This window comes from Mycetomoellerius zeteki, unplaced genomic scaffold (assembly GCF_001594055.1).
Source record: "Mycetomoellerius zeteki isolate Tzet28-1 unplaced genomic scaffold, Tzet1.0 scaffold555, whole genome shotgun sequence".
In the NCBI taxonomy this organism is placed as follows: domain Eukaryota; kingdom Metazoa; phylum Arthropoda; class Insecta; order Hymenoptera; family Formicidae; genus Mycetomoellerius; species Mycetomoellerius zeteki.
The window spans coordinates 6408-29051 of NW_017257561.1; the positions used below are offsets into that span (position 1 = coordinate 6408).

The 22644-nt window shown below is 37.3% G+C and overlaps 1 protein-coding gene across 1 annotated transcript; it reads right to left on the reverse strand.

The window, feature by feature from the left end:
• Window positions 1-390: 390 nt before the first annotated feature.
• Window positions 391-22453, reverse strand: stv (BAG domain-containing protein starvin). Its single transcript, XM_018456162.1, is given in 4 exon segments — window positions 391-1693; window positions 1905-2075; window positions 2077-3396; window positions 22081-22453. Coding segments are annotated over 4 exon segments (2106 nt in total). The 5' UTR covers window positions 22261-22453; the 3' UTR covers window positions 391-1258.
• Between the last annotated feature and the right edge of the window lie 191 nt (window positions 22454-22644).

A 22644-nucleotide genomic window follows, 5' to 3' on the forward strand; every position in this document is an offset into this window, starting at 1 on the left:
ATGACTCTAAAGTTTGTATGTGCACATGCTTCTTACACACATACGTGCCACTTTGTGTCGGCAGATGTGCGCGCGATACGCAAAAAATTATTAGCGTCAACAACAAACACACTTGCGAACACGAAATCATCTCTCGGGCAGGCATACAATAAATTAGAAATCAATGTTAACTTATCGTCATCACTGCCGTCACGTGCACGCTCTACATGATGTTATACCGAGTATAACGTCGAATATAAACCTTCCAAACAGACCAATTTTCCTGTATTGTGTCATAAAGAGTGAAAAGTAAAAAAAATCGAAATTTTGACTTGAATAGTAAACTGTGATGTGCAAACTTTATATAAAAAGTTCGTATATTATTTTATAAAATACAAATATGATCTTTTCCTGCGGTCATACCTAGAAAAAATTATGTATTTCCTTTACGTATAATCAGTAAAATTTGCTTGATGAATAATTCCCGCGGCATTTACGTGGCAAATTGGTCTGCTCGACAGGTGAATATATAACGAAACTACACCTGGCCTTCTATAGGATGTCCTCGAAGTTACGCGTCTGGATTCGCGATGAGACTTGAACCTTTTCCCCGCGATTTCGAGTCCATCTTACACAAGTCAGATGCGGCCTCTATTTATCTCACAATCATCCACGAGCTCGCAAATTATAAATAATTAGAAGAAAGGTGAGGATTATATATCATCGACAGAGAGAAAAATTCGCTAGCTGCGCGCATTCCTACAAAGATTCTTTCTTAGCGTTGAAAAAATATAATGGAACACGCGGATGTGCGAACGCTTAAGAGCTTCGAATCGAAGGCCGAGGAAGTCAACGAACTTATGGGCGGTGCCGCTTCGTTCGTGATTATTCTATAAAAGAGGAAGGCCTCGTCCTAAGGCAATGACGAGTGACTGAAGGATTCATTGCTCGGCTCGAACGCGATTAGCTTGATTCTAGTTCGGAAACTCAGAAAAAGTAAGAAAAGGTAGCAGCGTCTTAATACAAATCGATCAAGCCACTCCGCGGTGTCTACGACAATTCGATGTCCTCCGAAACTCCTTCATTTCTATCCTTTCCATCACTCGGCGTTCCATTGTGACTCAAGGAACTTCGTTTCTAGTCGATCCTCGTTCCTTTACGACCCACGAAATTCTCTCTCTCTCTCTCTCTCTCTCTCTCTCGTTCGCCAACTCTGGTCGAGTCGTGTCCACGTTGGGATCCACGTTCGACTATACGACACTTCCTCAACGTTCCGTTTTTACTTCGCGCTCTCCGTCGGTGGTGGTGGCAGCGGGATTGCTTGCTCGGACACCGGTTGCTGTTGCTGCTCCTTCTTTTTCGTCTTTTTTGCCTTCTTCTGCAGCCTCGGCGATTCCGTCGAACTCCGCTGGCCGTCGTTCACTTCCGTTTTTCCCTCCGTCGTTTCCTTCGTCTGTTGCTTTGATGTCGCGAGTTTATTTTCCATTGTTCGTAACACGTCTTTTTGTTGTTCTTCATCCTTTCCATCACTCGGTTTTGATTCCTTGCTTGTTTCGACCGCGCATTTTGTTGATTCGTCTGTCGCGACAAGCTCTTCCGCTACTAGATTCTCTATTTTCTGTTCGGTAATCTGCTGTCCGGTAGGAATAACGTTTTGATTTGCTGATTCGACAGCTGTTGTCGCACTTTCACTTTCCGAGGATTCCACTTTCGTCTGCAAAACCGAAACAAAACGCCAAAAAATAAGATAATTCGTATAAATATTGCAATCGTAAAAATGAAATAATTTGTTGTAAACAAAAAAAAAGATAAATAAAAGATGAAATATAATTTGGAGAATAAAACAAATTTAAGTTAAACTAAAATTTTCTATACAGTTGACAAACATCCTGTATTTTAACGTCACTTCACTCGCGATTTCTCACCTTCGTCGGCGACGACGGTATCGGCGGAAGCGGTATCGGCTCGTTACTAAGCTTCTCTTGCTTCGCGTCTACCTCCATCGGCTCAGGAACGTGCGAGATCTCTTCTTCCAGCTGATCTTTGTCAGAACACTCCTGAGCCTCTTTATGCGCGGTGGGTTGTTGTTCCTGCAAAAGGTGTTTTTGTCTCCAGCAAGCCAATGGTATCTTGAATGCTCTTGATGGCGTTCTTCCGCGCCTGTCGCACGTTCTCCCGACCTTCCGTCTCTATGTCATCTAGCTTGATTAATTCGCGCGTCAGCATCTCGTCCAGGTACATGTACTCCTTGTCCTGCCGAGAGCCACCAACGTAACGTCGTACCTCCTCGGCCAGATCGTCCACTTCCTTTTGTACCTGAGCCACTCTCTCGAGGGAATCCTTTGGCAATGGAGGCTTTGGTTTTGGTATTTCTTGTTGTTGTTGCTGCTGTTGCTGTTCCTGTTCCTGATGAGGTTGAGGTTGCTGAGTCTGCTGTTGCTCAAAATGATGCTGCGGTTGCTGCTGCTGCTGATATTGGGGCTGTTGATATTGCGGGTGAGGCTGTTGCTGATGTTGAGGCTGTTGATAATAGTATTGGGGTTGCTGATGTTGTTGCGACTGAAACTGCCGCCGCATTGGTTGTTCAAAACCTGTTGTCTTATAAAACGTCTGGAAATTCGACGGTGGCCACTGCTGCCGATTGAAACGTTCGTTAAAATGTGAGGGTCTGTGGAAGTGATGCGCTGGTGGCGACGATCTGTCGAAGTGGTGAGACGGCGGAGACGATTGTTGCTGCTGGAAGGTGGACGGCGGCGCGTCGTCTGTGGCGACCTTCGGCATCACCGGCACGTCGCGACCCTCCACGAAGATGGGGATATGTCGGACATTGCTGGTTGGTTTACCAGGCGACTGCGCACGTTGCTGATTGTGCTGCGGCGTGATATCTACTCGGGACACGAATCTCTGACCTTGACCAGGTTGCGGTGGTAGTTGCTGTTCTTGACCCGGCTGTTGCTGTTGCCAGCTCTCCGTCGGTGGTGCCGACATCGAGCGCTGACCGCGCTCGTCCTTCTCCGGACTCGTCTCCATGTCGCGGCGTCGCTGTTGCTGGCCAATATCCACTGTGTTACGTAGACCGTACTGCGGTATCGCAGACGATGACGTCAAGTCGTGCTCGCCACCGCCGCCGCTGTGCGAGCTGACGGCACTCGCACCACTCGCGGCACTGCTACCACTTGCCTGACTACGAGCGTCCTCGTCCTGATGCTGCTGACCTTGCTGCTGCTGGTCGTCGTTGTTGCTACCACGACGTCGGCAGCGACGGTCGCGCAGCAGGGAACTGTTGAACGGCCAAGGCGGACCGCGCAGGTGCTCAGCGAACTCGGGGTGGCGCGCCGCAAGATCGTCCAGATGCGCGCGAATACCGTCGCTGCGTGGACGCTCGAAAACGTCGGCGTCGTCGTCGAACGGGAACCCCTACGGAGACAGACAAAAATTTGATAGAACCAATGTTCGATTGATGTTGCTAAAATGAGGAATTACCCGTACACTAACAACTAGATGACATGATTCTTGATCGCATTGTGACCTAAAATCGGTTGACAGGTGTTTGACATATGCAAGAGATGAAACATAAGGTTAAAAGATAGAGAACAGTTTATGCAATATTGAATATCTTTCAATCGTGATGAACAAATATTTAAATATAAGGCAAATGTTTAAGAAAATGTGCAATGTTTAATCTGGAAATGGAAGACTATAAGGTTTCTATTCAGTCAAGGAACGCAAAAGATTCTTCAATTATATTTGAATAAAGATATTTTTCAATAAAACAATATTTACAATCGATAGAATAGACTTATAAAATATACCAAAAATTATCTTCTTGTTTCGAGAAATTCAATCATGTTTATTTCTATATATTTTTAATTTGACAGTTTGTCATAGCTGTAAATATAGCTTATTTTGATTTTGGTTATCTAAATATGGTTATCAACTAACGAAACAAAAGGAGAGTTTTCAGTATATTTCAGCCAATCACGATGGACTCGCTGCATCGTGATTGGCTAAAATAGGACCGGCCAACCGTTAAGAGTAAGCAGTAATCGAGTCGACCAATCACAGTCGAGATGAAAGGCAATAACTTTCATCTCTAGCCTTCAAACCAGATAATGGAGATAACCAAATTCGGTATATTCCCTAACTTATGCCGGATTCATATTCCCTAATAAATTAAGGACCACTCTAATCAAATTTCAATTAACTTATGAAGCAATATTATTTTGCTAATGTAGCTAGAATAATTAATTTTTTATTGTTTAATACATAGAAAGAAAGATTAAATGAAGTACGATGAATTATATAGGATGGTCCATAAGTGTTCTGAAAGATTTTAAGGGATGACTTCTCAGATTGATTTAAGACGAAAAAAATTTCGAAAACCACTCGGGTTATTTTTGATGAAATTTTGTGTTTTCGAGTAGTTTTCGAATTTTTAGAGAAAAACGAAATTTTTCCTTCAACTTTGATACCCTGTATTTTCGAAACTGAGCCATTTCAAACACACACTGTTAGAAATGTTCATAAATTTCATTAACTCTTAATGTACACTGTTAAAAATTTCATGAAATTTAATATACTTTTAAGTTACACAATTTGAATTTAATTTCATGATATTACATTAAATTTAATGTATTTATAACTGAAAAGTACGAGTATATTTGTGTACACTGTTAGAAATGTGACCACGAGCTTCATTTACATGTAAATGAAGCTTGTGGTTATGAACGAAATTAAAGTAATGAATGATTTAACTGAAAATTAAGTTACAGTAGTTACTTAAATGTAATGAACGTGTACATTAAATTTATGAAATTTAACGTACTTTTCATAAAATTTTCTGGAAAGTACATTAATGTTCATGAAAAATACATTAAATTTAATGTAATGTCATGAAATTAAGTTCAAATTGTGAAAATTAAAAGTATATTAATTTTTTTTCATGAAATTTTTAACAGTGTACATGTACATGAAATTTTAAGTATTTTTCATGAAGTTTTATGAAATTTAATGTACACGTTTATTACATTTAAGTAACTACTGTAACTTAATTTTCAGTTAAATCATTCATTACTTTCAATTTCGTTCATAATCACGAGCTTCATTCACATGTAAAGAAAGCATTTCTAACAGTGCATGGTCATATGAAGTTTTTATAATGAATTAATGTAAAGGAATCTCTCCTCAAAAATTAAATCTTTTAGAATACTTGAGAATCACTCTGTATAGCTAGAAATTTTGCAATAACTATTAGTTGAGTTGATTGTTGACCAAGTTAATTGAAGTTTTTCTTCGAAGTCACCCTAACGGCAACAGCTGTGCGTGACATTCAGTCTCGACTTCGATCCGAACGCGAGCAAGGGCGCTGAAGGGGAAATTCGCGTAATCGGGCACGAGGTGACGAATCCTCCTTCTCTTCCCTCTCCTTCTTCTCTTCCTGCGGCGAATCGAGGTCGCCTCGTCGTTCCACTTAGCGGACATACGTTGTAAGAAAACCATACACGGGACGCATACGAGAGAAAGAAAGAGAAAATGAGAGAAAAATGGCAGTAGAAGGGACAGAGAGAGAGAGAGAGAGAGAGAGAAAGAATTGGGAGAACCTCTTACATACGAGCACCTATACCCAGCAATCAGATTTTCCTATTTTCGGCCTGGCTGGCCATGGCCAACACGCCACCACCGCATTAAATTTTCGCCTGTCAACCGCGAAAATGACCCGCAACAGGATAACATCGCGCCCGGATACTTACATATTCTTTTTTTAATGCTAAATTTAGAGGGCCTTCAATCCAAATATCCATTTTTGACGCACTTAATCCTGCATCGCTTGCTATTATCGCGGACGACTGAATGTCGAGATGCTTTGGCTGTCTCTTCCAGTCGAATTTATTTTAACACGCACTATAAAACGGTTTTGCTGAAGTATCCAAACATTCAGCTAGATACAGATAGATAGACAAATAGATTTAAAAAATAATTTTGTTTGGATCAAAGTAATTATATAGGACTCTCAAAGTACAAGGAAAGAACAGTTTTGAACTAAAATATCTAAAAATTTAACTAGATACAGACCTGAAAATAATCCTAAATCATCGCCATAAAAATTTCTCAGCCTAAAATTCCATAATTTCCTCTGATGCTTTCAATAATATTTTAAAATTTTTTGTATCTTCGTTCTGATTTGGAAATTAAATATTTTGTTGAGAGACAATTTAACATAGCAATGTAAATTACTATTATAATATTGTTGACATTACTTGTGTATTGTTAAGTTAGCATAAGTATTCCAAAACTGCGTAGATACGCATATCAAACTTCTTTAAAGCCAAGAATTTTAATCTTCCAGAAAATTTTGCAAAATTTCCTGATTTCCCTGATTTTCAATTTTGTATAATAATAACCCTGATAATTATGGTCGAACATCAAAATAATTATGTATAAGTCACTCTAACTGGTTGCTAGAATGTTAAAATTTTTTGCAGTATTGTCATCAACGTTTGAGCGTTCTACATAATTATTTCGATGGTCGAACAAAATTATTTTCAGATTTGTATGCAGCTAAATTTTTAGCTTCAGTAAACTGTTCTTTTCATGCAATCTCGAAGAAACGGGAAATTCGTTTTTCCATCTTCCTTCTCCCCCTCTTCGCTTTTACAGGTTTCTTTTATTTCCGCCGGGTGATATCATACGGGGGAAACGATCGCTCGGTCTCGTTTCTTTTCGGTTTTCGGTCTCCGTCTTCGTTGGAGCACGCGCAAATACGCCCACGCGTGCACGCGAATCATCCATCGCGTTCCAGAACGCCGAGAGAGAAACGTCATCGGGACGTGTAAGAGCCACGTTACAGAAAGAGTCAATCATATGAAGTAATCCCTCTTTCCGTCCCTCTCCTTCGCCGCACATATCGGCGATCTCGCCTAATCATATGGCCGGTATTGAGCGTAGGAAGGTATCTGATAACGTGACCGGTATGACGTCACGCCGCGCCTTTTGACGTCGTCGTGCCGTCAAGCCCGTATCAGACTATGCATCGGATACCGAGGTTTGCGAATTGGAGATTAAGGACTGCAAATCGAAGATTGCATCAAGAAACAGTTTTGCTAAAGTATTTGAGTAATTAAGTTAGATATGAAAATAAAATTTTGTTTGGACCGTCAAAATAATTATGTAGAACATTCAAACTGATTGCTACACTAAACAAAAGTTTTCAAATTTTAATGCATATTTCTTTGAATAGCACTAAATAAGTAAATATTTATATTTATAGTAAATAAATATCTACTCAATAAAAAATAATAGTTGAATCAAATTAATAATTCTTATACTAAATAAATATATGTTTACATTTAGTAAATATTTACTTAGAACTATATATTTATATATATATATTATTCAAAGATATTTATTAAAATTTAATTTTCTTCAGAGTAAAATATTAAGACTATATTTTACAATATTATCATCAACGCTTATAAGCTTCTATAAATTTATTTTGATGATTCAACAAAATTATTTTCAGATCTGTATCTAAATTTTTGAATACTTCAGCGAAACCGTCCTTTCCGCATAAGATTCGACCAATCAGGACACAGCGAGCTAGAATTACATTCATCCGATTGGTCGAATTCTAATCACCAATTCGCGATCCTCAATTTCCAATTCGCTACCGTTAATCTCCAATGCATGGTTTGATGTGGGCTTTAGTGATATCGACCGCAATAATAACGACGGTCTTTCGAGACGTCTAAATAGGTTTCATGACATCATGACTGTTGCGTTTGACGGTCACGCATCGCGATCGTTCACGATAATTCGATGATACATTGATACGAACGTCGGTTTTTTTTTTTTCATCATGTTTGTTTCGAGAATTCGTATTTCATATCATCGAAATATCAATTAACGATTAAGATAAACTTCTTTTACGACCATTACAGTAATGGAACTCAAAAGTTCTTGACGAATATCGTGATATTCGTGATGAGACGATAATATCTCGATTTTTGTATTTCCCCCCTCTTTTTTTCGCGAACGACGCGTTCCGTCGCGACGCGTTCGAATGCGACGCGAAAAATACGGCGCGAATGCTATTTCTGATTTCCACGCGATCTCGAAACGCGGAATGCGAGGAGCAGCGACGGATGGAGAGGGAGGGCTATATATCGGCAGTGAGGAGAACGTGAGGAACGTATGGAAATATCTCGTGTGCGTCGATGATTCCATTAAGATCTGGATCGTGTCTTCTTGGAAGCGTGAAACCAGACGGAACCCAGTAAACGCAATGTTACATGTAACGTACATGTAACATGGAATGTCAGCTCAACAAGATAACTGTAATATATAACACAGTGTGTTATATTAGTTACCTTGTTGAGCTGACATTTCATGTTACATGTACGTTACATGTAACATTGTGTTTACTGGGAAGAGGACCACCTATCACGTTTGCCTTTTGCAATTTTTAAGATCAAGAGCCAGAGCACAGACTTTTGCATAACGCATAATACGTAGAATATAAGAAAATCAACCAATCAGAGTCTTTTATTTCATGAAAAAGAAAAAATGAAGGACTTTGATTGGTTCATTCTCTTATGTTTCACGCGTTATGCAAGACTCTGCACTATAATCCTAATAGGCTTTCCACAATAAGCCATTATTTAAGTTTTAAATTTTAAGCCATAAGAAATTGATCGATCACAGTCAAATATGAGAAGAATAATCAACTATAACTGGTTGATTAAACTTAAGATTTAAAGATTTATAGGTAATAATTTATTGTAGAAAGCCCATTAGAGTCAATTGTTCCACCTTCGGATGAACTACGTGATAATTTATCTAATAGGCAAAAGGAAGAGCGAAAGAGAGGGAGAAAGAGAGAGTAAGCTGAAATTTAGCGAAAAGTGGAACAACCCAGCCTAAAGCCCGCATCGCAGATTGACGATTACGATTGGCGGTTGCCCGGTTCTATTTCAGCCAATCACGATGGACTCGCTGCATCGTGATTGGCTAAAATAGGACCGGGTAACAGTCAATCTTCAATCCACATAAAGTCGTGATCAAACTGAAGAGATTGAACTGAAATTTAACCAATTACAAGAAAGAAAACCAATCTCAAGTTTCGTAAACTTTGCTTTGATTGATTATAGGTTTGTTCGCGTCGCAAACTCCAACATGCTCCTACCATAGCTCCTTCTCACTCTACCAAGTGTGTTGGAGTGAGTAGGAGCATATTGGAACATGTTGGAGCATGCGACGCGAACAAACCTTATATTTCAATCCAGTCTCAATCTCTAGTCCGATTACGACTTCAGGCTAATACTTCATTTGTTGAATAACACATTTTTCAAGTATCTGTTGATTAGTTACAGGATAGAGAATTTCCAGAGAACTTCTCTGTTCTGTACCCAATCAACATACTTGAGATACTTATCGTACAAATGAAATATTAGCCTTAAGCGGTGAAGGAATCGCAGCAGCAGCGCGTAATAATTCATAACGTGCAACATTCGCTCGCAAAAACGTCGATCCAAGACGTAATCGTTTACAAACGGAGTTTGTTCCTAATAGAAAGGAGCCTGAAGCCTGAATCTTAAACTTCAGCCTTCGAGAAGCTTCGCGGAGCAACCGGAGCTCTCTCGAACTGCGCGCGGAGAAAAGTCCTACGTTTGGCGAAAAAAAAAATAACGCCAAAAAAAAAATGGAAAAAGAAAAGATACAGAGAGGTGGATAACGTCACTTACGGGGAACGAGCAGCGGTCCAGATCGATCTCTCGTCCCAATTTGGATGCTGCGTCCACGATGACAGGCGAGTCCATTTTCTGGACCCGTTCGAGCCCGCGCGTCCGTTTTTGGATACCCGACACGCACTCTCTCTCGCTTGCACCAGCGAGTAATTTCTTTCCTTCCTTCTTTCCTTTTTCCTCTTTCTTTCCCCTCTTTCCTTTTCCGGAATATATCACGCACAAAATCTTTTTTTAGCGGCTCTCAAAAGCGCATAGACGTCGAGAAAAGGTTGGCCGCGAGATTTTTCTCGAAATCTCCACCTCCTTGCGTTCTCTCGCTCTCTCTTTCTCTCTCTCTTTCTCTCTCTCTCTCTCGCTCGCTCGCTCGCTCTCACACGCTCCCAATATATCTCTCTCACTCCACTCGCTCGCTCGCAATAGCTGACACTCACACGTCGTGCTTCTCTCTCGGCTTTTCCTCGTCTCCTCCACTGCCTCCAACCGCGATTACATAAGCGACGTTCGCTATACACTCGGGGTACGTCTCTTTCTCACTCGCCTCGTCGGCTGTACTTTTTCAAGGCCGTTCTCTCCTATCGAGTAGTGCAAAAGAGATAAAAGAAGAAAAAAAACCGTGTGCACGTGCGTTTCACCACGATCGCGCGCGTAATCCACCACAAACGCGGTTGACAGCGAGACTGACAGCGCGCGGGCCGCGGGAGCACTTAAATGCGCGGTTGCGTGTGGGTCGTGCGCGACCACGTGACCACCGGCGGCGGCGGGGGCGAGCGCAGGCGGAGGCGGTCACCGAGTGAGCGCGAGAACTCGCTAGAAGCTTCTCGCGCCTAACTTCTCGCCGCTTCTCGCACGTTCGAGAAAACGCGCGGAGCGAACGCGGAAGCGCTTAACGTTACGTCACGTTGGATATTATCTCATTCCGTTCGGTTCGATTTGCTTTCAAAACATTGGGAGAGAAATTATTATAGTATATCTCCTCCTTTCTCGTGCAAATTGGGGTAAAGAAAAGTACTTCAAATTCTAAAAATAGACACAAAAGAAGATGGAAATGCGAGACGGCGACGTATGTCGCGAAGACTCTATTCGTTTCGGTTGCTCTTTGTGTGACTCTACTCCTCTTCTCACCGAAGCGTGAAGAAGTTTGTAGAATAGACTACGCATTCAAAATTGTAAATTAGGAATTAGAATTCAGCCAGTCAGAACGAAACGGATCAAAATTAAAATTGTCTGGTTGATCGAGCTCCAACCTTCAATGTGTTGTCTGATTATATGTGCTTACACAATCGCTCGTTTGTTACAACAATGGCATAATACAGAAATTTTTAGTTGCTTGCAGAAAACGAACGGAAACTTAAAAAAAAAAGACAATTAACGTACTTTAAAAAAATATACTTTAGTTCCTCTGCAATCGGTTAATTATATTATCCCAAAATATTACATTTTTTTCATAATTATAATATTACGAAATGTACAATAATTCGAAACATTAAAATTCAATTTCTGAAAAACTTTGTTTTTTGAGTTGTGTGGCACAAGAGCGAATATTTTGATTTAAGTGCAGAAAGTGCACACGAATTAATAACGTGCGGAGGTAGACGGATCGATGAGGACGAACGAGTGCACTTCGATCAACTGTTGCGAGAGAGAAGAAGAGAGATATATGACCTATATTTTTAGGCATGAGCAAAAGGATCCGCACTGGGTTGCACGCCTGACCGACCGCGAAAAGCATGGCACTCGGAGGGATAACTTGTGCCAAAAACTTCCCCTTACAGAAACTAATAACTTATAAGTGACAACTAAGATTATGTTGATATCCTTATATGATATTGTATTACGACTCTATGTTGTATGTACAAGCTAAATTTTTTGCAGTGAAATCTCACTCCAAGAAAGTGAAAATACAATCACCATTCACTTCTTTAAAAAAAAAAATGACAATTTTCACTCTTTTTAGAGTGAATTTTCACTTCAAAGGAGTGAAATCTCACTCCAAAAAAGTGAAATTTCACTCCTTTGAAGTGAAAATTTACTCTAAGAAGACTGAAAATTATCACCCTTTTTCAAGAAGTGGAAAATTTGCACTTTTTTTTCAAGAGAGATTGTATTTTCACTCTCTTAAAGTGAGATTTCACCGCAAGAAATTTAGAGTGTACCTATATACGCTCCGTCGAGTGCATTCAGGAAAGAAACAGACGTTCGATTAGGAATGAAAACATATGAAAAGAATAAATAGCAATGAGTGAATCACGAAGCTATGTACGCGGGATAACGAGTTCGGCGAAAATTACCGGCCGGGAGACCGATGTTCGTCACGTAACTCTAAATGGGGCCTGTACATGCACATACATGTATAAGCGAGTTGTCCGCGAATGAATGTGACATAACAGATGCAATAACATAACGATAAATGGCGTTTTGTACGAGCGCACGAATGCGAGTCGCGCGAGTCTCGATCGCTTGTGGGATCATCGATAATGACGATCGATGATCTACGGTGATCGATAGCGATGTCAGGAGCACAGGAGGCGCGAGGAGGTCGACACGAGTCCGACGCGAGCCGGCGAAAGACTCATTCATACGACGGTAGAGGGAGGAGGAGGAAGAGAGAAGGGGAAAAAGAGATGAGGGGAGGGATACGCATCACGACGTACAGCATGAAATTCGCTTAATCCATTAATGAGTGAATCGAACGGTACCGAATAGGGATTACCATAAATTTCGCAAAACTATAACTTCGCTTTCAAAAGAGAATTATTTTCGAGGTCTCTTTGTTTTCTCGTTCTTCAAAAATGACGCATCGAACGAATGCGAGGAGTTTTGGTTTTGGAATTGTGAATATAATAATAATAGTAATAATAGTAATAATAATAGTAGTAATAATAATAATAATGGCTTTATTGAATGCAAAGGCTTATAGTTAATTGAAAGCAATATAATGCACGACAAATTATCAAAAACATGCAATAAGTTGCAGCTAAGGACTGATTTGATACCCAATCTAAACTTTATATTGATCGGGATTCATAGGGGGGACAATAGTGCACTTTTTGCGTTACGCAATTCGCGTTGTGCAACATGCTGCAAAGTTTAATACGTTAAATGTATAAATAACGCTAACCGTGTGTATACGATATCACTGCCAAGATACGAGCTTAAGTGGATCCGGGATTGCGACAATCACGCACTTCGTCGCAGGTCGCGAGATCAAGAGAATCATATACCTTACGACTGTTCCAAAATCAATTTCCTCGAAAGCAGAGGGAAAACAAAGGAGAAACCGCGAATAAAACAATAAACGTTTCTACACCGAAGAAATACGATGCTGAATTCACAGCATCAGCCGTCGGCAGTCTAACTGAAAATAATCTTGTTAATTCAATGATTATTAATAAAACGAATACGCCGTGCACTAAAAAAGTTTACTAAATTTTTAATAAATATTTGCTTAAATGGTACTAACTAAATATTTACTTACAGTAAATAAATATTTACTCAATAAAAAATTATACTTAAATCAAATTAATATGTCTTGTACCAAATAAATAAATATTTACATTTAAATATTTGATTAGTATTATTCAAATAAATATTCATAAAAATTTCGTAATTTAATTTTTTCAGCTTGCTCTTTTAATTAAATATTATTTGTTTCATTAACGCTATTATTAAAACAAGATTATTTTCAATTAGACTGCTATTGGCTAATACTGTTAATACATCATTCTTTCTTATGTAATTACGTTTTCGATTTATCATCTTATGAAGAAATATCTTGCTAATCTCTCCTACTATTCTGTTATACATTTTTCTATTAAATCATCAATAACGAATTATGCTGTATATAGCCCAGACAGCACAGAATATTTATGACAAATATTTATTATTATTATTCATTTTTTGAAATGTTATATAAATATTTTATACATATCTCTTATATAAGGCTTTATTCGAAATATTATTAAAAGAGACTAAATATTTAATGTATTATAATATTTATGATAAATATAAATAAATATTTCTAGTAAGTATTTTTTATTTGAATTATGTCTTATTAAATATTTCCATAGCATTTACTATAAGATTTACAATAAATATTCATAATATTTATAATAGATGTTTATGATCTATGCAATCTAAGATCACAAAAATATTTATAAAATATTTAAAATAAGCCTTATAAATATTTATAAATATTTTGTAAATATTTTATAAATATTGTGTGCTGTCTGAGAGGATGGATTATCAAACGTTCATGTCTCAAAGGTATCTCTGCTGCTTTTAACATTAGAACCGCCAATGATGTAATTTTTTGCTTCACTAATCATTTTCATTTTTTTAAATTAAATATGCAATACAGAATATTGAAAAATGTAGATATAATTCTAATGACGAAAATAATATTAAAATAAATCTTCATTTAATTTTCATTTCTCTAACCGAAAACAAGGATAGAAAATAACTAAATGGACAGTTGTAGCGGGATACCATCGGCGATCTCCCGTTAAAAATACACGAGAACTTGACAATGCAGAATTCTCAAGGACGTACCCTTCGTATATCCCACTTGTCCCAAAGAACTTTCGCGTATCTTCAAGAATAGAGGTACATCAAGTATACGAATGTTAAATGACGCCATTGTAAGAGTTTTGCTTTCTTCTGAGCTGGGATAAAGGATAACTTATAAGGTATAATTTTATGCTGACACTCGACATTCGTTTTCATCAAAATAGGTCAAAATTGAATATCAAGCGTCAATATTGATCACGTGATCTGTTCAACGCTAAAAATGAGCGTTAGCATGAAAAGGTACCTTAAAAGGGAGACGGCTAGGAAAAAAATCATCTGGAAGTACCCACACACACACGCAACTATGGCACGACAATTCGCTTTATGTAACGAGACACGCTTTTCTCTTCTCTTCTATTAGCCCGTCGCTATACATAACCGAATCACCTGTTCCGCATTGTCAATGCGCCAATTAGCATGCCTCGCGTGCAGAGCACACAACGCGCGCATTATCATTTCCCGGAACATTATCAATCGATAGTCCGTCGATCGAATGGGCGGATTCCTTGCGAATTTCTTTTTCGCGACAGTTTCATAGCAAAGTTATTTTCGAGCTTCCGTTGCGAGTTGCACTTTTCAATTTTAATTTCAATTTTAATAACAACAATGAGAGCATGACACAAAGTGACAGTGTTTAACACAATGCTTTTTAACGATACAACACGACTCATATGTACACATGGCATAAGAAAATAAGTCCCAAGGATGCGTAGTCGTCTTGAACATGGCGGCTGCTCTTTGATCAATCAAAATGTTGTAAAAAGAATCCTGATTGCTATTATGTGCACTCCACTAATTAATTAGGAGGCAAGCATTTGATTGGTTGTTCTGATTTAATCTGCCGGCATTATACCCAGTGGAATACTTTATATTCTTATACCATGTATGTACACAGTCAAAAAGTTGAGTTGAGCCTTATGTGTCAAATACATGGCTACTATTTATTTAGAAAAGATAAAAAATTTCAGCGTGCTGTAAAAATTTGGCAGCCTTGATTAGATAACAAGCAGCTTTACACTCTGATGGAAAAATTTCATTATTTCACGTTTTGGAACACTTTTCAACAAAATTTTAGCATTTTAGAAAAATTTCAGCGATTTTTCAATATGTTAGCTAAAAAATTCACTTTCAATCAGGTCATTAATTTACCCATCCCAAAAAAAGCCAGGGGGTTTTTTTGGGTTTTACCCACTTAAAAAAACTCGCAATTTGTGGATTTTTTGGGGTTTTATTAGAATTGTAGAAAAATAAATATTTTAAACGCATAAAAAGGACGTATTTATAAATATTTAATGAATATACTGAACTATAACTGAAGTGGTATAAAAATTTTAACATATACCAATTTTAAGATATATACAGGGTGAAAGTCATTTAAGACCGGCCACCCGAATAACACCCACAGTTTTGAAGATAGAAAGAAATGTTTCAGATGAAAGTGGAATGGTTTCAAGGGGGACGTATTTTGGTCATGTTGTCTTTCTTCTAAATGGAGGCACTAAAAAGATATATAGATCACCTCCATTTTTTTAAACGAAATTGTATAATTTTTTTTATATGGTCCCACTAATCATTCTGTATATAAAAGTATTAAGGTAGTGATAATAAGGTAGTGAATAATGATAAATACAACGTAAACTAAATATTACGTGAAAAAAAATATCAAATCAATTTTACCAAAAAAACCCGAAAAACTCCAAAAAACTCCAAAAAACCCCAATAAAATCCAATAAAACCCAGTGTGTGTGTGTGTGTGTGTGTGTGTGTGTGTGTGTGTGTGTGTGTGTGTGTGTGTGTGTGTGTGTGTGTGTGTGTGTGTGTGTGTGTGTGTGTGTGTGTGTGTGTGTGTGTGTGTGTGAGAGTTGAGTTCTTTTTAAAAAAGCCCGGGTTTTTTCCAACCCTGCTTTCAATGAAATTTCAGCAAATTTTTTCAGCAATTTCGCTGAAATGTTCCAAAACATAAAATAATTTCAGCGAAATTTTTTCACCAGGGCACAGTGCTCCTGTGTCTAACACTGTGTTTAATTGTGTCTCCTATCTAGAAAGTTTCCAATAAGAATCAAACAAGGCGAATGAGCGTATAGAGCGGTTAACAATGCGTAAATAATAGTATAAAAATTTTTACTGGTTTATTGAAATATTATGATGTCATTTATCTCGATTGAACGTTCTGATCCTCTTTGGAGTTCTCCTCGGAAATCAATTTCAATTTTTCACTTCTAACTTTCAAACTTTTAGGATGTTTGGAAATATATAAATGGACGCGCAGGATTATTACGTGGGACGTGCAAACGTATCCAAAAATTGATGAGGCTTGCGGAATTTCCCATCAAAGACATCTCTCGTCGTTAAGGGACTCCTAAGCTAGGATACAAATACACACTTGCATATACACACACAGGAGGGTCGGAAATGCGTTGCTTCCCGAGTAAGCCAAGATCGATAGGGGTGGCCTACCCCTCGATGTGTGCCGTCGAAACTCGTTTCGGGAGGGTCCAGCTAAACAGGAGGCTTCTATCACGAGGCTTCTCCGCGTCCTATTCACGAACGACGATAAGCGATAAAGGCTCTTTCGACTCGCAGGATATTGAAGCTAAGGGGTGTCCGGAAAATGTCTACGATCAGTGTATGCATTTCCGATTGCGGAGTTATTCGGACTTCGCAATATTAGAAATTTTGGTCGAATTGCTAAGACCGTCACGAAATGTAGGGAGATCTAGGTTTCAATCCTGACCAGAATGACATTTTTCGCAATAAATTCTTTACAGCGTTTTAAGATTAGTATCCGCATTATTAAATTGCTTGTCAATTTAATTTGTGATATTACATACATCAACTTCAGTTTAAGATTGTGTTTCAAGACCGATAAATGTACAATCGAATCGCAGTTTTGCTTGAATTGGAAGTTGTAAGATTCATGTAAGAATATTATTAGGCACCAATATTCTCTTTGATCTTAAATTCTTCGCTTAAATGTGTTAGAAATTTCTTTCCTCGACTCTTATACTTAATGAAGAAGAATCGAACGAGCGCCTGATAAGTTCGATAATAATTGCTTGAGCTTTCTAAAAAAAGGCAAAGATAAAAACACTTTTAAGTGGAATAGAAAGATTACAGCTGAAAACTGAATGAAAAGCCTTATAAGTGGTCGTTATTTATTCCTCTCTTCTCTCCTCTGTGTAAAAATTTTGCAATAATAATGAGTTAATAATATAAATGGTGTAATGAAAAGAACTAAAAACTGTGTTAGATATAATAAAAAACGTCGATACGCGGTGATTTATGTATATTATCCTTACAGAAATTTAATACTGGAAAGTAGTGATTAATTACTTATTTTTTATAATAAAAAAGCAAATCATTTAATGTTTTTAATCTTCAAAATAAGTAATTTTTAGTATTAAATTGAATTCCTGTAAAGGCTAATTGTTACATTCAGTTAATTATTAATTTATAAGGAATGGATGGATATGTATGATTAAGTTTATGATGTAAGCCAAATTCCTTCTTGGCATGTAAGTTGAAGTAAATAAACTATTCTATTCTCTCCTCTCTCGATCGTTACGATATTTTTAGCATGATATTATACTGGAGAAATTCGTTCTGTTTCTCTTCTGCTGGTAATAAAAAAAAGTCTAACAATAAATAATATAAACAGATCTTTTACGAGCAATCTGATCAGGTAATCTTTTTAGAAATGACGACTAGCAATGGAAATGTCTTCAAGTGGCGAGATATCGGAACTCGTCCGTCATCGTCAACACGAAGTTAATCTTCGATCGACGCGAATCAATATTTACCTACGTTTACGATCTCTCATTTACTCGGAGAAAAGTTTTAATTAAACGAGAGACTCGCACGGTCACGAATCGTTTCGCTTTTATCGTCGTGCGATCCGAATAGTTTCACGTGCGATCTGAAAATATCGCAATGACGAGAATAAACCGGCAAATCGGAGAAAAATTGCGAATCGACATCGCAGCGAAACCTTCGTTTAAACGACCGACACAATCGTCGTTTCGAAAAAGAGAATTGGGACAGTGCTATAAATATAAAGAAATTCGGCACAGCATGCGCGTGTTCCGATTTGTTCGTCGCGATTTAAATTTCGCGCGTGATGCCGCGGGCGGCAATGAAGACGAAGACGTAAACGACGTATCTATTAATATTCGCATCCTCCTTTATCAATACCCTGAACTTTATACCTCAATCGATGTTTACCTATGCCTCACTTTTTTTAAAATTATTATTAATAAGAATCGTAATTTTTTTAGATAATTTTTTTAAGAATTTTATATTAGACAAAATTCCTTTTATGCTATTAAAAAGTAAAACGTAAAAAGTAAAATTTGCCATAATGTTAATGCAATATTGCTGGAATAATCAATACGCTAAGGTTTGTATATCGAAGTTTACTTATATCTCACCTCATAATTTTAATTCATTAATAAAACTATATTGTAACCCATACAGCACAGAATTTGCAGCAATATCGCTGCAAAATCCCTGCAATATTGACTGCAGTGTTGCTGCAACTTTTGTGCAACTTTGTACTGCAAAATTCTTTTTAGACAATTATTTTTTAATTTATTTTACATTAGACAAAATTCCTTTTATGCTATTAAAAAGTAAAAAGCTTGCCATAATGTTTTCAGACAGTACACAATATTTATAAAATATTTACAAAATATTTATAAATATTTTTAAGACTTATTTTAAATATTTTTGTGATCTTCTCTCAGAATGCATAGATCATAACCATTTATTATAGATATTATGGAATATTCATTATAAGTCTTGCAGTAAATGCTATGGAAATACTTAATAAGACATAATTCAAGTAAAAAATATTTACCAGAAATATTTATTCATATTTATCATAAATATTACATTAAATATTTAGTCTCTTTTAATAATATTTCGAATAAAGCCTTATATAAGAGAGAGATATGTATAAAATATTTATATAACATTTCAAAAAATGAATAATAATAAATATTTATCATAAATATTCTGTGCTGTCTGGATTACTGCAGTATTGCTGAAATATTGTAATGTTACTGCAATATTGCTGGTATAATTCATGCTGTGTAGGATGCAGATGCAGAAGACAAACCTTTAACCTTTAGACTGCCGGGAGAGCCACTTTTGTGGCTCTTGAGTGTGGGTTAAAATACCATTTTTGGTGGCATTTTAAATATGTAAAAGGATTTTTTAAATTCGTAATATTAACGGAGCTATGAGCTCAAATACGTAAGCTCTTGTAAATGCTATTGAAGTAATAATTTAAAGAAAACCAGTAGATGTCAGTTCCTATTGGTCCAGAAAAAGACTTGCTGTTACTTTCATATACTAGGAGCAGATAGAAAACCGTTAGAACTGCTCGAACCTCGTACTTTGTCTTACAACACGTCGGTTGCATCATATGTTTCAAAACTTTAAACGCGTTTTTCTCGAAATTCTTTCACATTTTTCGACCTGACGGAACTGATAATTAAAAAATAGATTAAGATATCGACTTAATTCTTTTTTCCGCTTGATCCTAATACTTTTGCGCATGGCACGAACTACAATCAAGATTTTACAACAAATATTAGATGTTATTTACAAAAAAGTAACAAATTTTTAGGAAAAAAAAGTAAATTTTTTAAAAATGCCACCATCTTTAAAAATTTCAGGCAATTGACATTATTTTAGTTCATAGTGCTATAGCGACACTCATATAATTAATAAAAATGAAAAGAATTTTGATTTCAGATCCAGACAGCACACAATATTTATAAAATATTTACAAAATATTTTTAAATATTTATAAGATTTATTTTAAATATTTTGTAAATATTTTTGTGGTCTTAGATTGCACAGATCATAAATATTTATTATAAATATTATGAAATATTTATTATATTTATTGTGAATGTTATAGTAAATGCTATGAACATACTTAATGAGACATTATAATCCAAGTAAAAAATACTTATTAGAAATACTTATTTATATTTATCACAAATACTGCATAAAATATTTAGAGAGTCTATATTTTAATAATATTTCGAATAAAGCTTTATATAAAATATGTATGAAATATCTATATAATATTTCAAAAAATGAATATTAATAAATATTTATCATAAATATTCTGTGCCGTCTGGGGATTATTTGCAGAATCAATATTACTTCCATCATGGAGACGTGTTTTGCAGATGACCCCTAATTCGATCGCCATTTGGAGACATTAAAATACATATTCGTCTAATTAAATATTTTTTTAACTGTTTAAACATAACATAATTTCATGCAAAACCTTGTTTCGTTCTATATATAATAAATTTTCTTTAAAAAATTCATAAAACTGAACTAATTTTACGGCCGGCAAAGGTGAAACCCCCCTTAAAATTCGCGTATTGGAGTATTTAGGCCCAATTCCATAACTCACGGTTAACTCTTAATCGAAGTTCAACTTATTCACTGTCTCTTTCCAATTTTGACAAAATTTTTGTCATAATTTCGGTCAAGATATGACGTCAAATTTACATTATTTTGACTTTCTTTTTTCTCCTTTGGTTTCATACAGCACAGACTTCCACGGGACATCTTAAAGACGTCCAGAGGATGTCCTAAAAACGTTTCTAGGAGTGCGTTCCAAAATTCGACTCTGTCAACCCGAGTATTAATCAAGAATAAAATAATTCTTTCTTGTTGTTCATCGAATGTTGAACACCCAATTTTAGAATTGGAAAGAGATAAGAAACAAGTTGAACCTCGGTTAAGAGTTAACCGTGAGTTGTGGAATTGGGCCTTAGTGGCAAACGGTGCGAAAAGGAAACGACGCAAAGATTCATTTCCCTTCGACGTGATCGATTGATCATGTGGGAGACGAGTGGGAAGCGGAGGGAGAATAAAAGGTCGGTAAAAAGGCACGCCGCGGCATTCCGCAGGCATACCGCGGACGCGATCGTGAATTCCGTGCGCGAGGAAGAAGGGCGCGACGACGAACGAACGATACTTCCCAATTAAGGCCCAGTTCTACTTATTCATTGTCTCGTTCCAATTTTAGAATTGGAAACAGAAACAAGTTAAACCTCGGTTAAGAGTTAACCGTGAGTCGTAGAACTGGGCCTAAGGAGAATAAGAAAGTCAAAATAATAGGCCTGTTCTTTTTGGCTGAACTTTTGCACCAGTTCATCTTTCTTCCTCTTCTTTGCTCCTGGAAAGAAAATGAACTGGTGCAAAAGTTCAGCTAAAAAAACAGGCTTAATATGTCATATTGACTGAAAATTTTTGTCATAATTTCGAGATATGACGTCAAATTTACATTATGTTGACTTTCTGGTTCTCCTTGGGTTTCATACAGCACAGACCTCCATGGGATATCTTAAAGACGTCCAGAGGATGTCCTAAAGACGTTCCTAGGAGTGCGTTCCAAAATTCGACTCTGTCAACCCGAATATTATTTTATCCTTGTTGTTCATCGAATGTTGAATCAGATGATCTAAGAATGACTTTATATTGACTTCTTTTTATTGTTGTCTTTTATTTTTAATTTTTAATAAAAATAAAAAAGACAACAATAAAAAAAATCATTCTTAGATCTGAGGTCGAGATTTTTTTCATGACCAAAAAATGGCATAAATTCGTCAATATGACGTCAAATTGACATTCTTTTGATTTTCTTGTTCTCTTTAGGAAGATATTGGAATCGACAGAGTCGAGTTTTGGAACTCCAGGACGTCTCTAGATCAGATAAAGTTTGCTATATGAGTTGATGAATTGATGAACAATATATACTCACTCTGGGAAAATGCGAAAAGGGCCGGTCGAAGGAGTCGGTCCTGGTAGGCCTGCCGGACTCGAAGACCGTGCCTTCCTTATCCTTGTTGAATCGCTGCTTCATTTCTCGCAGCAGCTCGTCGTCGGACATGCCGCTCAGTCGGTCCGCGAATCTCGGCGAGTCGCGAAAGTAAAATGACATCGTCGGGCTGGATCGGCACTTTTCCGGGCGACGCACTTTTCTGTTAAGTTAATCTTGAGACAGTATACGAGTGGTGTATCAATCATACACGAGACTGTGGTTTCTTTCTCGTTTCTTCTTTTCGTATTTTTTCGTGTTGCAAAACCAACACGCCTTATCAGCTACATTACCACGCAAAGGTTCGCACATTACTGACGATTTGCCGGAATTGCCGGCTGTGCGCTGCACCGGCGACGGCATTTGAAACTAAAACTAAAGGGCGATCTCGCGCGCGCATGCGCGTCACGTTGCGCGGCGCACGCGTTGCTTCGAAAAGGGCCGTCAAGAAGGAACAGCCACATATATGAATCATTTCACAATCCAACGTAGATTGTAACTAGGGAT